Source organism: Drosophila innubila (assembly GCF_004354385.1).
Source record: "Drosophila innubila isolate TH190305 chromosome 3L unlocalized genomic scaffold, UK_Dinn_1.0 0_D_3L, whole genome shotgun sequence".
NCBI classification, from domain to species: domain Eukaryota; kingdom Metazoa; phylum Arthropoda; class Insecta; order Diptera; family Drosophilidae; genus Drosophila; species Drosophila innubila.
In genome coordinates, this window is record NW_022995376.1 from 5,182,975 (window position 1) to 5,203,177 (window position 20,203).

The 20,203-nt window shown below is 34.2% G+C and overlaps 5 protein-coding genes across 5 annotated transcripts; all 5 read left to right on the plus strand.

The window, feature by feature from the left end:
• The first annotated feature begins 957 nt into the window (after positions 1–957).
• Positions 958–4,114, plus strand: LOC117788731 (probable protein phosphatase DDB_G0279461). The gene is made up of 4 exons (XM_034627572.1): positions 958–1,217; positions 2,088–2,198; positions 2,275–2,724; positions 3,325–4,114. The coding sequence occupies exons 1-4, from the start codon at positions 1,050–1,052 to the stop codon at positions 3,484–3,486; spliced, it is 891 nt and encodes a 296-aa protein (XP_034483463.1). The 5' UTR covers positions 958–1,049; the 3' UTR covers positions 3,487–4,114.
• A 2,427-nt stretch (positions 4,115–6,541) lies between these two features.
• On the plus strand, positions 6,542–7,052 carry LOC117788733. Its single transcript, XM_034627574.1, has one exon. The coding sequence runs from the start codon at positions 6,658–6,660 to the stop codon at positions 6,868–6,870; it is 213 nt and encodes a 70-aa protein (XP_034483465.1). The 5' UTR covers positions 6,542–6,657; the 3' UTR covers positions 6,871–7,052.
• Positions 7,053–8,313: 1,261 nt separating this feature from the next.
• Positions 8,314–19,280, plus strand: LOC117788736 (transmembrane protease serine 11G-like; the record flags this gene model as incomplete). Its single annotated transcript, XM_034627576.1, is given in 6 exon segments — positions 8,314–8,545; positions 8,548–8,565; positions 9,101–9,193; positions 9,250–9,333; positions 9,398–9,507; positions 19,166–19,280. Coding segments are annotated over 6 exon segments (564 nt in total), but the record flags the coding sequence as incomplete, so codon positions are not given.
• LOC117788732 (metabotropic glutamate receptor-like protein P) lies at positions 10,725–13,253 on the plus strand. The gene is made up of 4 exons (XM_034627573.1): positions 10,725–10,977; positions 11,720–11,830; positions 11,907–12,356; positions 12,965–13,253. The coding sequence occupies exons 1-4, from the start codon at positions 10,810–10,812 to the stop codon at positions 13,124–13,126; spliced, it is 891 nt and encodes a 296-aa protein (XP_034483464.1). The 5' UTR covers positions 10,725–10,809; the 3' UTR covers positions 13,127–13,253.
• LOC117788734 lies at positions 16,206–16,712 on the plus strand. Its single transcript, XM_034627575.1, has one exon. The coding sequence runs from the start codon at positions 16,315–16,317 to the stop codon at positions 16,525–16,527; it is 213 nt and encodes a 70-aa protein (XP_034483466.1). The 5' UTR covers positions 16,206–16,314; the 3' UTR covers positions 16,528–16,712.
• Positions 19,281–20,203: the final 923 nt, after the last annotated feature.

A 20,203-nucleotide genomic window follows, 5' to 3' on the forward strand; every position in this document is an offset into this window, starting at 1 on the left:
TAGATGGAGTTTGTTGGAGCTAAAGAATATCTTACTTTTCATTTTTATTCAAAACAAATGTAATGTTTCTTATTCATTCATCAAAATTATTATTTTCCATATTTGGATGTGTGTAAATAAAATAATTAGAAATTATTAATTTAATTTAATTATTTACCTAGAAGTTTTGACAAATACTTTTTTGTTATTTTGTAATAATAGAAAACAAGAAAATAATGATTTAAAAGATAGATTAAAGCATACGATCCATTTTTTAATTTATTTATAATAATGAACAAATTATTTTCATTTTAAATATCATTTTTTAAATATTAATTTTCAATTTATTTATAGGTTATTATTACGTTGCCTAATTTTTAATTGAGCGGTATGTTTTGTGGGACGCCAGTGTAGCTTAAGCGCATAATCAATGCTAATAAAACGCACAGCCATTACAACAATAACAATTTAATTCACAAGTTCCGACAGCTGACTCATGTCGCACTCTCTCCCTCTCTCTCACCCAGGCTTGGCGAGCGAAATTTACTCAGTTCTGTGGCTCAATCAATTGATGGTCAGCTCAAACAAAACATGCATACGCACACACATACAAACAAACATATGTACGTGCTCAATTGAAAAAGGAGTGTGTATGCTGTGGGGGGAAAAGAGAGCAAGCTAGGTGGATATTGAGTTTACGCTCGCATTGTGCGGGCGTTGCACGCGCGAGTAGATCATTAAAAGCTCAACAATTAATTTAATTAAGTAATGATCAACGCGGCTACGCAGCGTTTACATATCGTTGTTGTTTTTGTTCTTGTTCTCATTGTATTTCTTCTTGTTTGTTTTGGGCAGCAAAAGAGTGCAGTTACAAGATGGCGTTAAATTACTCTCACTCACTCACTCGTTCGCTCTCTTTGTGCGTTCGCTTTGTAGCTCAGTAGCTCAGTTGATAGCTCAGGAATAGTTAGCTTTACAGTCGCTTGCGGGATTTTATTAAGCGCAGTTCAGCCCGAGCTCAAACGGTTAACGGTTCAAGGTTTATCGGCAGTGATAACTCGTATCACATCATGATTAATAAATACTCGGCACTCTTTGTTATCTTCAGCATCTGCTGGTGCTACAGTGCTGGCAATAATTATGATCATTATGGCTATGATTCAAGCACAAGCAGCGAACGCATTAATGCCGCCGTACGTTGTGTTAACGTTCATCAAGCCAATGTGGATCTGAAGCAGGTGAGTCCTACTGAGGATTGCGGCATATAAGCAAGGAATTTACGGAGTACAGACATTATAGAATTAAGACTCATTTGTATTAATTAACCCCTTGTGAGCTGTAGGGTAAAATTTAATGTATGTTGGGTCATCTTCCCACAGTCAGTTCGTCAATCATTTAATCAATGAGTCAATAAGTCAGTTGGGCGACTCACAGTTTCGTCTGTCTGTCAGTCAGTCAGTCGACCTCATGCGGGTCTCTAATTGAACCAGTCCCAGTCGCATTCGTATGCAAATCCAAATTGCTAAAAATGTAGAGCATTACAGACATACGTTAGTGTATGTGTATTTATCGTGTAGATCGTACATTTATATCTATATATTAATACCATATACGTGTTAGCTTATGCGGATCTTAAGTAGTTTGGGAGTGCCAGTTAAGGGTAGGATGTGCATTTGAAATATTTGTTTAATTCACAAAAATAATATTCTATAGCCGATGAGATTTGAATACTTAAAAACTTAATAGGCATCCAATAATATTGGCATAACTCATACAGTTAGCTAATTTTTTATAAATATGTTTACTTAAGAAATGTAATAGTAAACAACACAGATTATTCCAATAAGATATTTTAAGAGTATCTATAATATATGTAGGGATGTAAAATATTTAAACATAATATTTTTTCTATATATATTAACTCTTCGGCTTAGTAAGTTTTACCAAGATGTTCTTTGGCCCAAGGTTTCTGTTATATATTATAGTCACTCGATTAAAACAATTCCCATTTTATGCCTACCTCAACAGAGTATAGGTCGGATAGAATAAACACCTCGATCAATGATAACCTTGATAATTCGCGTTTATCTGTCAATTTTTATACACAGATGATGGGTCTCTGGTATGGCAGTGAGGTTGTTATACACAGTCAAGCTATTTCTGGAGTCTACGAGTACGATTCGTGTGTTATGATTCACCTGACAGATGTGACAGAGCAGGTGAGTCTTGGGCTATCCCTCTATCTCTCCCTTATCTATATCAAAGTGTATTCAAATGTGAAATTTGCGTGTTTAGGTTCTCAATAGCAATAGCTATAATAACAATAACAATTATGGCTACAATAACAACTATAACAATCGAAATCAGAATCCAAATCCAAATCAAAATCAAAACAATTACGGACGCGTCTCGACCACACCTCAATATTTGGATCGTGATGATTATGTGCAACAACAGCAACTGCAACAGCAGCGCACAAAGTATCTACGTCTGGTGTGGAGCGAGCGGGATAATAATTTGGAATATACCTTCAACTATACGACAGATTCACCTGGCATCTGGTCCAACATTGGGGATCAACGTGGCTCCCTTGTCACCCTCAACAAGTACACTCAATTCTCGGGCACTGTGCAGGTGGTGAAGGCGGTCAATGATCATTTGGTGTTGACCTTCTGTGGCAATGATGTCAAGAGCTCCATTTACACTGCGGTCCTATCACGCAATCGCCTGGGCTTAAGTTCTGATGTGAGTTTTAATTATTTTCATTTTATTTATTTATGCACGACTAAAAGCAGTTTGGAAATAAAAAATTACTAAGTAAAAAACTGTAAGAAAACAATTTAAAATTAGATCTGGGTTATGCAAAAATATTAAGAAAAAAGACATTTGGTACACTTAAAAAAAATTGATTTTTAAAATAAGTAATATTTATTTGAAATATTTTATTTTTTTAATAACAAGACAACTTTAAGAAAAAAAAGCCAAAGATATAAGATTTGCTGGTAATAAGTGATGTCTTCACTATTTTTAGCAGTTCTTTCCTCAGTGCATTTAAAAAACTATGAATTTTAATCAAAAAATCCATTAAGAAATATAATTTTTTTTTTAACTTTTTTCAAATTTTTGAGAAAAGTGAATTTTTCTAGAACTTTTGAGATCCAAAGCTTCACTTCAAAAAGAAAATATCTTGATTTTAATATCACTTATTTTAGTATTTTACTCTTAAAGTTGTTATATTTTCAAAATTATATATTTAAGACAAACACTCTTGATTTTAGTAAGCGTTCTTTTAAAACCAGTGTACTCCCTCTACGAATTTTAAGCCCCATTATTCTATTTTTTCAGGAGCTGCGCAGCATTCACAGTTTGCTCAATCGTCGCGGTCTCCATGTGGAGAACATTCGCCAGGTTTGCAACGCGGCGGCAACTTTGGGCGGTGGCATGCTTCCCCTTTCGCTGTCACTTTCGCTGCTTTTTCTGCTGCTGCTGTGGTGTCGTCGCCAGTGAGGCAGCTGCGTTAATGGACGCACAAGGAAGCACATATTCCAGCCATATTTTATGTTAATTTATCAATAATTTACTTACTTAAGCATTTAACTCTCGGTCAATACAACACTGCTAACCAAAACCTCAAGTCAAGTTTCCATTGCCTTAATTGTTCGTCTTCTCAATTAAACTCAATTAGTTGCCTAACCCCCCTTAAAAAAAGCATGACTAGTCTAGCTAAGGCTAATGCCTTGTAGGCGTTAAATGCGCTTTTAATTCAATTAGCAACTCTAGACAAACATCTCGTTTAAAAAGCTTAACACAACATTTTCCGGTCAGCAATTAATTCCCACGACCGCCTGAAAGCAGGCAACATTTATTTTCATTTTAAACTTATACGCCCTCTGCTCATTAGCAGATGATTATGATAAGCCTTATCAAGCTACAGCTGCGCTTATCAGTGCTAGGTAACCGCTGGCACAGAGTCTGTTAGTTGAGTTTGTAATCTTTACAATTTACCTTATCTTCGAGTAACAAAACACACGCGACAAGGTGCAAATATCCTTGAGTGCTGAACTAATTTTTGTAAAGACTTTCTTTGATTATAAATTATACCCTGTAGCAGAATATATAAAAAAGAGGCGTAAATTAAATATTAACTGGATTTATTTCTACATAAAGATCAAAATATAAGTTACTAAATAATAAAGAGTTAGAAGTTGGATTTCTACAATTTATAATTAAAAACTTGGACCAGTTTTTCTTTAAATATTATACATATATATTTTCTTTTAATTAAAACAAAAATTCTAATATTTCATATAAAAATCTAAACATTTAATAACTTTGTAATTTTATAATTTTATAGAGTTAAAAAAGAATTGGAAAAATTCAGGTTTTAACTCTAGCTGAGTCTTCTGATAATAAGGCATCACCTAGTCGTGTACAGCCAAATTTATACTAAATTGCTATTTTTTTTTTTTGGTATTGTACCTCTGTGAGTTGCCCGACTTTTGGCCAGCTTATCAGTCAATTGATTGCCCATTAACGCGGTTCACTTTCAGCTAAAGATTCGTAAACAAGACGAATGGCAGCCGCAGCTTTCCATGTGGAAAGTTTTGTCCAAAAATATTCCCCATGTCATAATTCTATAGTTTCTGACTACATCGAGCACTAGCAGACAACGTGCCGTCACTTATCAGTGAAAACACCCACACCCTTTGCACGGGGGTAGGGGGTTGTATAGTCAGCTTGCACCCTTGATCTTCAAGTGCCTGCATTTATTGTTGTTATGATTAAAATTTACTTATTATTTTTAATTTCTTCTTGTTGTTTTTTTGTATTGTTTTATAATGGCTATTATTGTTTGTTTAATGGCTTTTTTGCGCGCACGCTTTGTAGTTTTTTACAACGCTCCAGTTGCACTTCTTGACGTTTTGTTTTGAAAACTGACTAAGTGAGTCGCTTCTTCTGCCCCTTTTACTACCCTGTAATGCCCCTTTTATTTCATATATGACTACTGATAAGCGCAGTCAAACAAAAACAAAGCGTCACACGTAGACAGCACATGTACAGTATATTAAAATATATATTATATAAAGGTACAATAGAAGAAATGCCAAGGCATCGAGCACGCCGTGTTCAGCTGTCCGGGGAGTCTAGAGATCTGTAGGTTAGGTCATAGGATGATTTAATGCGAATATGTTGGGGGTTTGATTGAGTTCGATTAGTCAGTTAATACATGAGTATCTAAAAGAACTCTAAAGGAAGTTTAGGAGGAAAATTCTTATACAAGTCATAGGAACTTTCTCCAAAACTATTTTTGTTCCCAAACTGAAAATTTCCCTAAAAGAATTGTAATTTAATAATTAAATTTGCATTCGATTAGTCAGTTTGAGTTTAAGAGTTTAATTCATAAATATCTAAAGTAAGACTAAAGGCACTTTAGAAGGGAAACTTCTAAACAAGTGGTTTGGCAATCAAATTATGGTATTCTTTCTATACATAGGACCTTTCCCTAAAAAGATTTTTGTTCCAAAACTAAGAATTTTCTTTAAAAGAATTTTTTTTTTAATAAAGGGGTTTATATATTGAATCAATATTTATAATTTTATAACAATATGGATAACTTGATTTATGTATCGCCAAGGTCTGATTTACTCAGACGTATGATTACCTTAAAAGAATTGAAATTTAATCATTTTATCATAATTATTGATCTCTATCATTGTGATCATAAGAAAACTAATGTTGGAAAATTATGACTTTATATTTAAAAACACAAGGAAAGTTTTTGAAACTGCATTATGCATACATAGATCAAGATATTACTTTATTTTTTACTTGTGTGTATGAAAGAAGACTGTTGCACAGCTTTTGACAGTAATATTTGGAAGGTTTCGACAAATTTTAATTTACAGTAAGGTTAAGTACAGATCGCTGTAACTCAAAGTGAAAGTCTCTTTCAGATAGACCACTATAGTCTATCTGTCAGTTCTATAATGTTTCTCCAGCTGAACAACTGTCACTTATAGACGTATATTTATTCCCTACTTGTAATTAGACAATCAGTGGAGGGATCTCAACTGTTGTTGGACATGTGCCCGGCATGTGCAGCTGTCCCTTTATTTTCCCGATTCAGTAGCTCCGCATTACGCGATGACCTTTGACTATCGCGTGAATTGGCATTTTGCGTAAATTATGTCAATCGTGCGCGATTTACTGACGTCAGCTTCAGCCTATATACATATATATTATAAATATAGCTGATATATTATATATAGATTTTGATTTGCATCATATATGACGACTTTGTACTTTGAGCTGTGCACATGGAAGTCTAGCAAAAGTGCAGTGTCCATCTAGATACCCTGTACAGTGGGCATGCTTAATGGGGCTTGCCAAATGTAAACAAAAGAAGTCGCAGCCAAGTCGCAGTTGCACAAGTCCGGAAAATGAACTAATCAATTAATTACGAGCTAAACCAAACAATAACTTTGAAATTGATAAGCGGCTAGACACAAAACCAAAAGTATCTGATAAGCAGTTGAGCTATAAAAGCTGATGCTTGTGGGAAATGAAAACACAGTAACGATTCGTCAAAAGCGCTGAACAGTTCGTGTCGCTAGAAACTAAAAAAGGGAACTTAAATTTACTACGAGTACTTGCAACTCTGCAACTTCCACAATAAACATGTCTGCCGCAAATAAAGTCAACTATCTGGTCGGTGCCACCTCACGCTACATTGCCGGCCGTAATGCCGTACAAACAGTTTACTGGCGCACCTCCGCCGGACCAAATCCCCGCATGCTGAAGACGAACAAGACCTGCGAATTCGATCGCAGCACGGTGGCGCCACAGAGCGTACGGATGCAGAAATATAATCGTAGCTTTATCAACAAATAGACGACCGTCCATCCATGACGCACCTGAGGCCATACATTTAGTTCCATGTTCTATTATTTAAGTATTATATCAAAGTGAACGTTGCTGTCGCAATAATGTGCAGCACATGCCACAAAAAGTGGCAGAAAAAAACAAATAAAATACGAGACTAAATAAGTAGTTAATTATAGTGAAAAAGAAAACAAGTCCATTGTGTGTTTTTTTTAGCTGGGGAAGGGAAAATGAAAGGGGAGCGGGGAACGGGGGTCTTAGACTCATGCGTCATCGCATTAAGATCACGACATGACATCAATATTATTCATGATCAGACGAATAGTTTAAAACAACTGATATAAGGAAAACAGACACAGAGAACAAGAGAGAGGACCTTGACACTGTTTCAAAAACTTTGAACTCACATAACTTCAAGAACAATTAACCAATTTCTATGCGGAATATCATTTTGATAATTTTTTGGCGTCTTTTTTGATTCTGCATCAAAATCTTAATTACTTAGAAAATTGCATTTTTTGGTCATCACTGTCATAATTTTCCATACCTACCCCTTAAGACTTTATCAATAACTTCGAACTCTCATAACTTTGCCAAAACTTAACCGATTTTCAAGCGGAATATCATTTTGATCATTATTTGGCGTCTATTTTGATTCTGCATCAAAATCTTAATTACTTAGAAAATTGCATTTTTTGGTCATCACTGTCATATTTTTCCATACCTACCGCTCAAGACTTTATCAATAACTTCTCTCATAACTTTGCCAAAACTTAACCGATTTTCAAGCGGAATATCATTTTGATCATTATTTGGCGTCTATTTTGATTCTGCATCAAAATCTTAATTACTTAGAAAATTGCATTTTTTGGTCATCACTGTCATATTTTTCCATACCTACCGCTCAAGACTTTATCAATAACTTCGAACTCTCATAACTTTGCCAAAACTTAACCGATTTTCAAGCGGAATATCATTTTGATCATTATTTGGCCTCTTTTTTGATTCTGTATCAAAATCTTAATTACTTAGAAAAATAAATTTTTTGGTCATCACTGTCATATTTTTCCATACCAACCCCTTAAGACTTTATCAATAACTTCGAACTCTCATAACTTTGCCAAAACTAAACCGATTTTCATGCGGAATATCATTTTGATCATTATGTGCACTCTAATTTGATTCTGCATCAAAATTTGAGTAACTTAAAAAATTGAATTTTTTTCATATTATTCATATTATTCAAAATCTTTGTACTCTCGAAACATTGTCAAAAGTTTATGGCTCTTATGAAGCAGCATCTGCAAATAAAACTCAAATTGAATTCTTTTTAATTATTTATGTATTTTATTTAGTTTTATATTTATTACATACATTGAGTTCTCTCATATATATTTCATTTATTTATGTTGATGTTTCTTGTTGTTGGGTTTCATTAATTGTGGTTTTGTGAGAGTGGGAGATCATTATGCCAACATTGCTGAGAACTCCGAGGTGGATTCGTTCATTGATACCTGGTACACGCACGAGAAGTTCCGCCAACTCACTCACATGAACAATGACATTGCCGTGGTGGTGCTAAAGACGCCACTCAAGTTCAGTGATTATGTGCAGCCGATCTGTTTGCCGGAACATGGTGCACCTCTGGTTGAGAATCGCACGTGCACCATCTCCGGCTGGGGATCTTTAAATCAGGCGTATCAAGTGAGTAAAACATTTTTTTTCATATTTTTTCTCATATAAACACCTAGATCTCAGGGACTATAAGAGCTAGTCACCAAATTTCTTGCCAATTTTTATATAGCTATTATTTATAAAACAACATTTCAAGAACTTGCAGAATATTTAGAATATTTTCACTTTTGCCATATGATAATATTTACTTATTTATTTATTTAAATTTATAACTAAAAATATTTTTCTAGAGTCACCAAATGTTTGCCAATTTTTATAAAGCTATTATTTATAAAACAACATTTTAAGAACTCGCAGAATATTTAGAATATTTTCACTTTTGCCATATGATAATATTTACTTTTTCATTATTTCAATTTAAAACTAAAAATATTTTTCTAAGGATATAAGACAATAAATAACAAATTTAAACTGTATGCCAAATAGGTAATTTCGCGTTAGGAATGAAAGTTTAGAAAATTATAGAAAAATGTAGAAAATTATTAAATTTTTTTTTGGACATTCCTTCTTTTTTTTTATACATTTAAAATCACTTATCTTTCAGCTCCAGCGCAGGAATTGAGAGCAGCAGAATTGCCCATTTTGCCAGATGCCACCTGCAAGCAGTTGAATGTCTATGGAGATGCCATGACTGAGGGTAAGTCTAGCATTTTAAAGTGATTGATTGATTGATTGACTATACTAACACCTTAGGCATGTTCTGTGCCGGCTCCATGGATGAGAGCGTGGATGCCTGCGAGGGCGATTCTGGCGGTCCGCTTGTCTGCTCCGATGAGTGTAAGCTTGATTAGAATTTACAATTGAAGTTATTGCAATTAATCAAATTTTGTACCCTTCATAGATGGTGAGACACTGTACGGCATCATATCGTGGGGACAACACTGCGGTTATCAAAATCGACCTGGTGTCTATGTTCGCGTCTGTCACTATATCGATTGGATCTACGAGAAGATCAAGCAGCGCTTTTAAAAAAGCCCCCTTTCTTCCCCTTTTAAGCTTATTCATTTAAGTTTTCACTCAGCAATTTTCAAAAATAAAATGTAGCACCTAAAAGTAGACAATAAAAAAATGTTATGCGAATTTTTTGTGATCTTTAGCACAGATCAAAAACAAGGTTCGTGTTTAAAAAATTAATCGAAATAAATATTATCTGGATCTAAAGCTAAATAATATATTTACTAATTTTAGATGGAGTTTTTTTGGAGCTAAAGAATATCTTATTTTCCATTTTTATTCAAAACAAATGTAAAATCATCAAAATTATTATTTTCAATTTTTTTTTGTATGTGTGTAAATAAAATAATTGGAAATTAATAATTTAATTTAAATATTTACCTATAAATCTTGACAAATACTTTTATTACTATTTTGTAATAATGGAAATCAAGAAAATAATGATTTAAAAGAAAATTTTTATTTATTTTATTTAGATTAAAGCATACGAACCATTTTTAAAATCATTTATAATAATGAACAAATTATATCAGTTTTAAATATTTCTTAGTTAATAATTTGTAATTAATTTATAGGTTATTATTACGTTGCCTAATTTTTAATTGAGCGGTATGTTTTGTGGGACGCCAGTGTAGCTTAAGCTCATAATCAATGCTAATAAAACGCACAGCCATTACAACAATAACAAGCAAATTTAATTCACAAGTTCCGACAGCTGACTCATGTCGCACTCTCTCCCTCTCTCTCTCCCCAAGGCTTAGCGAGCGAAATTTACTCAGTTCTGTGGCTCAATCAATTGATGGTCAGCTCAAGCAAAACATGCATACGCACACACATACAAACAAACATATGTACGTGCTCAATTGAAAAAGGAGTGTGTATGCTGTGGGGGGAAAAGAGAGCAAGCTAGGTGGATATTGAGTTTACGCTCGCATTGTGCGGGCGTTGCACGCGCGAGTAGATCATTAAAAGCTCAACAATTAATTTAATTAAGTAATGACCAACGCGGCTACGCAGCGTTTACATATCGTTGTTGTTTTTGTTCTTGTTCTCATTGTATTTCTTCTCGCTTGTTTTGGGCAGCAAAAGAGTGCACTTACAAGATGGCGTTAAATTACTCTCACTCACTCACTCGTTCGCTCTCTTTGTGCGTTCGCTTTGTAAGCTCAGTAGCTCAGTTGATAGCTGAGGGATAGTTAGCTTTACATTCGCTTGCGGGATTTTACTAAGCGCAGTTCAGTCTGAGCTCAAACGGTTAACGGTTCAAGGTTTATCGGCAGTGATAACTCGTATCACATCATGATTAATAAATACTCGGCACTCTTTGTTATCTTCAGCATCTGCTGGTGCTACAGTGCTGGCAATAATTATGATCATTATGGCTATGATTCGAGCACAAGCAGCGAACGCATTAATGCCGCCGTACGTTGTGTTAACGTTCATCAAGCCAATGTGGATCTGAAGCAGGTGAGTCCTACTGAGGATTGCGGCATATAAGCAAGGAATTTATGGAGTACAGACATTATAGAATTAAGACTCATTTGTATTAATTAACCCCTTGTGAGCTGTAGGGTATAATTTAATGTATGTTGGGTCATCTTCCCACAGTCAGTTCGTCAATCATTTAATCAATGAGTCAATAAGTCAGTTGGGCGACTCACAGTTTCGTCTGTCTGTCTGTCAGTCAGTCGACCTCATGCGGGTCTCTAATTGAACCAGTTCCAGTCGCATTCGTATGCAAATCCAAATTGCTAAAAATGTAGAACATTACAGACATACGTTAGTGTATGTGTATTTATCGTGTAGATCGTACATTTATATCTATATATTAATACCATATACGTGTTTGCTTATGCGGATCTTAAGTAGTTTGGGAGTGCCAGTTAAGGGTAGGATGTGCATTTGAAGTATTTGTTTAATTCACAAAAATAATATTCTATAGCCGATGAGATTTGAATACTTAAAAACTTCATATGAATTCAATGTATTTGGTATAACTCATACAGTAAGCTAATAGATAGATAGATAGATATTCTTTGGGCCATAGTTTCAGTTATATATTATATTCACTCGTTTAGAAAAATTCCCATTTTATGCCTACCTTAACAGAGTTGCATCGAGAGTATAGGTCGGATAGAATAAACACCTCGATCGATGATAACATTGAATGCATATAATTCGCGTTTATCTGTACAATTTGTATACACAGATGAAGGGTCTCTGGTTTGGCAGTGAGGTTGTTATACACAGTCAATATAATCCTGGAGTCTACGAATACGATTCGTGTGTTATGATTCACCTGACAGATGTGACAGAGCAGGTGAGTCTTGGGCTATCCCTCTCTCTCTCCCTTTTCTATATCAAAGTGTATTCAAATGTGAAATTTGCGTGTTTAGGTTCTCAATAGCAATAGCTATAATAACAATAACAATTATGGCTACAATAACAACTATAACAATCGACATCAGAATCCAAATCCAAATCAAAATGAAATCAATTACGGACGCGCTTCGACCACACCTCAATATTTGGATCGTGATGATTATGTGCAACAACAGCAACTGCAACAGCAGCGCACAAAGTATCTACGTCTGGTGTGGAGCGAGCGGGATAATAATTTGGAATATACTTTCAACTATACGACAGATTCACCTGGCATCTGGTCCAACATTGGGGATCAACGTGGCTCCCTCGTCACCCTTAACAAGTACACTCAATTCTCGGGCACTGTGCAGGTGGTGAAGGCGGTCAATGATCATTTGGTGTTGACCTTCTGTGGCAATGATGTCAAGAGCTCCATTTACACTGCGGTCCTATCACGCAATCGCCTGGGCTTAAGTTCTGATGTAAGTATTACTTATATTTATTTCATTTATTTAAGCACAACTAGAAGCAGTATGGAAAGATTAAGTTAACAATTAAATTATGAACTGTAAAAAAAGAAATTTAAAATTAAATCTGGGGTATGCTAATATTATAAGAAATAAGACTTTTGTTAGACTTAAAAAAAAGATTGATTTTTAAAATCAGTAATATTCATATTAAATATTTCATTTTTTTAATAACAAGACAACTTTAAGAAAAAAAAAACTAAAGATAAAAGATTTGCTGGTAATAAGTGATGTCTTCACTATTTTTAGCACTTCTTTCCTCAGTGCATTTAAAAAACTATGAATTTTAATCAAAAAATCCATTAAGAAATATAATTTTTTTTTAACTTATTCAAAAATTTTTGAGAAAAGTGAATTTTTCTAGAACTTTTGAGATCCAAAGCTTCACTTCAAAAAGAAAATATCTTGATTTTAATATCACTTATTTTAGTATTTTACTCTTAAAGTTGTTATATTTTCAAAATTATATATTTAAGACAAACACTCTTGATTTTAGTAAGCGTTCTTTTAAAGCCAGTGTACTCCCTCTACGAATTTTAAGCCCCATTATTCTATTTTTTCAGGAGCTGCGCAGCATTCACAGTTTGCTCAATCGTCGCGGTCTCCTTGTGGAGAACATTCGCCAGGTTTGCAACGCGGCGGCAACTTTGGGCGGTGGCATGCTTCCCCTTTCGCTGTCACTTTCGCTGCTGTTTCTGCTGCTGCTGTGGTGTCGTCGCCAGTGAGGCAGCTGCGTTAATGGACGCACAAGGAAGCACATATTCCAGCCATATTTTATGTTAATTTATCAATAATTTACTTACTTAAGCATTTAACTCTCGGTCAATACAACACTGCTAACCAAAACCTCAAGTCAAGTTTCCATTGCCTTAATTGTTCGTCTTCTCAATTAAACTCAATTAGTTGCCTAACCCCCCTTAAAAAAAAGCATGACTAGTCTAGCTAAGGCTAATGCCTTGTAGGCGTTAAATGCGCTTTTAATTCAATTAGCAACTCTAGACAAACATCTCGTTTAAAAAGCTTAACACAACATTTTCCGGTCAGCAATTAATTCCCACGACCGCCTGAAAGCAGGCAACATTTATTTTTATTTAAAACTTATACGCACTCTGCTCATTAGCAGATGATTATGATAAGCCTTATCAAGCTACAGCTGCGCTTATCAGTGCTAGGTAACCGCTGGCACAGAGTCTGCTAGTTGAGTTTATAATCTTTACAATTTACCTTATCTTCGAGTAACAAAACACACGCGACAAGGTGCAAATATCCTTGAGTGCTGAACTAATTTTTGTAAAGACTTTCTTTGATAATAAATTATACCCTGTAGCAAAATATATAAAAAAGAGGCGTAAATCAAAAATTAACTGGATTTTTTTCTACAGAAATATCAAAATATAAGTTACTAAATAATAAAAAGTTAGAAGTTGGATTTCTACAATTTATAATTAAAAACTTGGACCAGTTTTTCTTTAAATATTATACATATATATTTTCTTTTAATTAAAACAAAAATTCTAATATTTCATATAAAAATCTAAACATTTAATAACTTTGTAATTTTATTATTTTATAGAGTTAAAAAAGAATTGGAAAAATTCAGGGTTTAACTCTTGCTGAGTCTTTTGATAATAAAGCATCACCTAGTCGTGCATACCCAAATTTATACTAAATTGATATTTTTTTTTGTGGTTATGTACCTCTGTGAGTTGCCCGACTTTTGGCCAGCTTATCAGTCAATTGATTGCCCATTAACGCGGTTCACTTTCAGCTAAAGATTCGTAAACAAGACGAACGGCAGCCGCAGCTTTCCATGTGAAAAGTTTTGTCCAAAAATATTCCCCATGTTATAATTCTATAGTTTCTGACTACATCGAGCACTAACAGACAACGCGCCGTCACTTATCAGTGAAAACACCCACACCCTTTGCACAGGGGTAGGGGGTTGTATAGTCAGCTTGCACCCTTGATCTTCAAGTGCCTGCATTTATTGTTGTTATGATTACAATTTACTTATTATTTTTAATTTCTTCTTGTTTTTTTTTGTATTGTTTTATAATGGCTATTATTGTTTGTTTAATGGCTTTTTTGCGCGCACGCTTTGTAGTTTTTTACAACGCTCCAGTTGCACTTCTTGACGTTTTGTTTTGAAAACAGACTAAGTGAATCGCTTCTTCTGCCCCTTTTACTACCCTGTAATGCCCCTTACATTTCATATATGACTACTGATAAGCGCAGGCAAACAAAAACAAAGCGTCACACGTAGACAGCACATGTGCAGTATATTAAAATATATATTATATATATGTACAATAGAAGAAATGCCAAGGCATCGAGCACGCCGTGTTCAGCTGTCCGGGGAGTCTAGAGATCTGTAGGTTAGGTCATAGGATGATTTAATGCGAGTATGTTGGAGGTGTGATTGAGTTCGATTAGTCAGTTTGAATTTAAGAGATAATACATGAATATATAAAAGAACTCTAAAGGAAGTTTAGGAGGAAAATTCTTAGACCTTTCTCAAAAAATATTTTTGTTCCCAAACTAAAAATTTTCCTAAAAGAATTGTAATCTAATAATAATATTTGCATTCGATTAGTCAGTTTGAGTTTATGAGTTTAATATAATACATAAATATCTAAAGAAACTCTAAAGGCACTTTGGGAGGGAAACTCCTAGACAAGTGGTCTGACAATCAAAATATGGTATTCTTTCTATTATATATAGGACCTTTCCCAAAAAATGATTTTTGTTCCAAAACTAAGAATTTTCCTTGAAAGAATTTTTTTTTTAACAAAGGGGTTTATACATTGAATCAAAATGTATAATTTTATAACAATATAGATAACTTGTTTTATGTATCGCCAAGGTCTGACTTACTAAGACATATTTTAAGGTATTCAAAAGGATTGAAATCTAATAACACAATTTTTTTTTATCATTTTATCATAATTATTGATCTCTATCATTGTGATCATGAGAAAACTAATGTTGGAAAATTATGACTTTATATTTAAAAACACATGGAAAGTTATTGGAACTGCATTATACAAACATAGATCAAGATATTACTTTATTTTTTACTTGTGTGTATAAAAGAAGACTGTGGCACAGCTGTTGACAGTAATATTTGAAAGGTTTCGATAAATTTTATTTTACAGTAAGGTAAAGTACAGATCGCTGTAACTCAAAGTGAAAGTCTCTTTCAGATAGACGACTATAGTCAGTTCTATAATGTTTCTCCAGCTGAACAACTGTCGTATACACGTATATTTATTCCCTACTTGTAATTAGACAATCAGTGGAAGGATCTCAACTGTTGTTGGACATGTGCCCGGCATGTGCAGCTGTCCCTTTATTTTCCCGATTCAGTAGCTCCGCATTACGCGATGACCTTTGACTATCGCGTGAATTTGCATTTTGCGTAAATTATGTCAATCGTGCGCGATTTACTGACGTCAGCTTCAGCCTATATATATATTATAAATATAGCTGATATATTATATATAGATTTTGATTTGCATCATATATGACGACTTTGTACTTTGAGCTGTGCACATGGATGTCTAGCAAAAGTGCAGTGTCCATCTAGATACCCTGTACAGTGGGCATGCTTAATGGGGCTTGCCAAATGTAAACAAAAGAAGTCGCAGCCAAGTCGCAGTTGCACAAGTCCGGAAAATGAACTAATCAATTAATTACGAGCTAAACCAAACAATAACTTTGAAATTGATAAGCGGCTAGACACAAAACCAAAAGTATCTGATAAGCAGTTGAGCTATAAAAGCTGATGCTTGTGGGAAATGAAAACACAGTAACGATTCGTCAAAGGCGCTGAACAGTTCGTGTCGCTAGAAACAAAAAAAGGGAACTTAAGTTTACTACAAGTACTTGCAACTCTGCAACTTACACAACAAACATGTCTGCCGCAAATAAAATCAACTATCTGGTCGGTGCCACCTCACGCTACATTGCCGGCCGTAATGCCGTACAAACGGTCTATTGGCGCACCTCCGCCGGACCAAATCCCCGCATGCTGAAGACGAACAAGACCTGCGAATTCGATCGCAGCACAGTGGCGCCACAGAGCGTACGGATGCAGAAATATAATCGCAGCTTTATCAACAAATAGACGACCGTCCTTCCATGACGCACCTGAGGCCATATATTTAGTTCCATGTTCTATTATTTAAGTATTATATCAAAGTGAACGTTGCTGTCGCAAGTATGTGCAGCACATGCCACAACAAGTGGCAGAAAAAAACAAATAAAATACGAGACTATATAAGTAGTTAATTATAGTGAAAAAGAAAACAAGTCCATTGTGTGTTTTTTTTAGCTGGGGAAGGGAAAATGAAAGGGGAGCGGGGAACGGGGGTCTTAGACTCATGCATCATCGCATTAAGATCACGACATGACATCAATATTATTCATGATCAGACAAATAGTTTAAAACAACTGATATAAGGAAAACAGACACAGAGAACAAGAGAGAGGACCTTGACACTGTTTCAAAAACTTTGAACTCACATAACTTCAAGAACAATTAACCAATTTCTATGCGGAATATCATTTTGATAATTTTTTGGCGTCTTTTTTGATTCTGCATCAAAATCTTAATTACTTAGAAAATTGCATTTTTTGGTCATCACTGTCATAATTTTCCATACCTACCCCTTAAGACTTTATCAATAACTTCGAACTCTCGTAACTTTGCCAAAACTTAACCGATTTTCAAGCGGAATATCATTTTGATCATTATTTGGCGTCTATTTTGATTCTGCATCAAAATCTTAATTACTTAGAAAATTCGATATTTTGGTCATCACTGTCATATTTTTCCATACCTACCCCTTAAGACTTTATCAATAACTTCGAACTCTCATAACTTTGCCAAAACTTCACCGATTTTCAAGCGGAATATCATTTTGATCATTATTTGGCGTCTATTTTGATTCTGCATCAAAATCTTAATTACTTAGAAAATTGCATTTTTTGGTCATCACTGTCATATTTTTCCATACCTACCGCTCAAGACTTTATCAATAACTTCGAACTCTCATAACTTTGCCAAAACTTAACCGATTTTCATGCGGAATGTCATTTTGATCATTATTTGGCGTCTATTTTGATTCTGCATCAAAATCTTAATTACTTAGAAAATTGCATTTTTTGGTCATCACTGTCATATTTTTCCATACCTACCCCTTAACATTTTATTAGTAACTTTCAACTCTCATAACTTTGCCAAAAGTAAACCGATTTTCATGCGGAATATCATTTTGATCATTATGTGCACTCTAATTTGATTCTGCATCAAAATTTTAGTAACTTAAAAAATTGAATTTTTTTCATATTATTCATATTATTCAAAATCTTTGTACTCTCGAAACATTGTCAAAAGTTTATGGCTCTTATGAAGCAGCATCTGCAAATAAAACTCAAATTGAATTCTTTTTAATTATTTTTGTATTTTATTTAGTTTTATATTTATTACATACATTGAGTTCTCTCATATATATTTCATTTATTTATGTTGATGTTTCTTGTTGTTGGGTTTCATTAATTGTGGTTTTGTGAGAGTGGGAGATCATTATGCCAACATTGCTGAGAACTCCGAGGTGGATTCGTTCATTGATACCTGGTACACGCACGAGAAGTTCCGCCAACCCACTCACATGAACAATGACATTGCCGTGGTGGTGCTAAAGACGCCACTCAAGTTCAGTGATTATGTGCAGCCGATCTGTTTGCCGGAACATGGTGCACCTCTGGTTGAGAACCGCACGTGCACCATCTCCGGCTGGGGATCTTTAAATCAGGCGTATCAAGTGAGTAAAACATTTTTTTTCATATTTTTTCTCATATAAACACCTAGATCTCAGGGACTATAAGAGCTAGTCACCAAATTTCTTGCCAATTTTTATATAGCTATTATTTATAAAACAACATTTCAAGAACTTGCAGAATATTTAGAATATTTTCACTTTTGCCATATGATAATATTTACTTATTTATTTATTTAAATTTATAACTAAAAATATTTTTCTAGAGTCACCAAATGTTTGCCAATTTTTATAAAGCTATTATTTATAAAACAACATTTTAAGAACTCGCAGAATATTTAGAATATTTTCACTTTTGCCATATGATAATATTTACTTTTCATTATTTCAATTTAAAACTAAAATATTTTCTAAGGATATAAGACAATAAATAACAATTTTAAACTGTATGCCAAATAGGTAATTTCGCGTTAGGAATGAAAGTTAAGAAAATTATAGAAAAATGTAGAAAATTATTAAATTTTTTTTTGGACATTCCTTCTTTTTTTTTATACATTTAAAATCACTTATCTTTCAGCTCCAGCGCAGGAATTGAGAGCAGCAGAATTGCCCATTTTGCCAGATGCCACCTGCAAGCAGTTGAATGTCTATGGAGATGCCATGACTGAGGGTAAGTCTAGCATTTTAAAGTGATTGATTGATTGATTGACTATACTAACACCTTAGGCATGTTCTGTGCCGGCTCCATGGATGAGAGCGTGGATACCTGCGAGGGCGATTCTGGTGGTCCGCTTGTCTGCTCCGATGAGTGTAAGCTTGATTAGAATTTACAATTGAAGTTATTGCAGTTAATCAAATTTTGTACCCTTCATAGATGGTGAGACACTGTACGGCATCATATCGTAGGGACAACACTGCGGTTATCAAAATCGACCTGGTGTCTATGTTCGCGTCTGTCACTATATCGATTGGATCTACGAGAAGATCAATCAAAGCTTGCAGCGCTTTTAAATAGCCCCCCTTTCTTCCCCTTTTAAGCTTATTCATTTAAGTTTTCACTCAGCAATTTTCAAAAATAAAATGTAGCACCTAAAAGTAGACAATAAAAAAATGTTATGCGAATTTTTTGTGATCTTTAGCACAGATCAAAAACAAGGTTCGTGTTTAAAAAATTAATCGAAATAAATATTATCTGGATCTAAAGCTAAATAATATATTTACTAATTTTAGATGGAGTTTTTTTGGAGCTAAAGAATATCTTATTTTCCATTTTTATTCAAAACAAATGTAAAATCATCAAAATTATTATTTTCAATTTTTTTTTGTATGTGTGTAAATAAAATAATTGGAAATTAATAATTTAATTTAAATATTTACCTATAAATCTTGACAAATACTTTTATTACTATTTTGTTATAATGGAAATCAAGAAAATAATGATTTAAAAGAAAATTTTTATTTATTTTATTTAGATTAAAGCATACGAACCATTTTTAAAATCATTTATAATAATGAACAAATTATATCAGTTTTAAATATTTTTTAGTTAATAATTTGTAATTAATTTATAGGTTATTATTACGTTGCCTAATTTTTAATTGAGCGGTATGTTTTGTGGGACGCCAGTGTAGCTTAAGCGCATAATCAATGCTAATAAAACGCACAGCCATTACAACAATAACAAGCAAATTTAATTCACAAGTTCCGACAGCTGACTCATGTCGCACTCTCTCCCTCTCTCTCTCCCCAAGGCTTAGCGAGCGAAATTTACTCAGTTCTGTGGCTCAATCAATTGATGGTCAGCTCAAGCAAAACATGCATACGCACACACATACAAACAAACATATGTACGTGCTCAATTGAAAAAGGAGTGTGTATGCTGTGGGGGGAAAAGAGAGCAAGCTAGGTGGATATTGAGTTTACGCTCGCATTGTGCGGGCGTTGCACGCGCGAGTAGATCATTAAAAGCTCAACAATTAATTTAATTAAGTAATGATCAACGCGGCTACGCAGCGTTTACAT

Excerpts from the sequence above, each read along its gene's own strand:
- LOC117788731 (XM_034627572.1), top strand. The coding sequence starts at position 1,050 with ATGATTAATAAATACTCGGCACTCTTTGTTATCTTCAGCATCTGCTGG. Across the intron at positions 1,218-2,087 it reads CCAATGTGGATCTGAAGCAG|ATGATGGGTCTCTGGTATGG; the intron begins GTGAGTCCTACT and ends TTTTATACACAG. Across the intron at positions 2,199-2,274 it reads TGACAGATGTGACAGAGCAG|GTTCTCAATAGCAATAGCTA; the intron begins GTGAGTCTTGGG and ends TTGCGTGTTTAG.
- LOC117788733 (XM_034627574.1), top strand. The coding sequence starts at position 6,658 with ATGTCTGCCGCAAATAAAGTCAACTATCTGGTCGGTGCCACCTCACGC.
- LOC117788732 (XM_034627573.1), top strand. The coding sequence starts at position 10,810 with ATGATTAATAAATACTCGGCACTCTTTGTTATCTTCAGCATCTGCTGG. Across the intron at positions 10,978-11,719 it reads CCAATGTGGATCTGAAGCAG|ATGAAGGGTCTCTGGTTTGG; the intron begins GTGAGTCCTACT and ends TTGTATACACAG. Across the intron at positions 11,831-11,906 it reads TGACAGATGTGACAGAGCAG|GTTCTCAATAGCAATAGCTA; the intron begins GTGAGTCTTGGG and ends TTGCGTGTTTAG.
- LOC117788734 (XM_034627575.1), top strand. The coding sequence starts at position 16,315 with ATGTCTGCCGCAAATAAAATCAACTATCTGGTCGGTGCCACCTCACGC.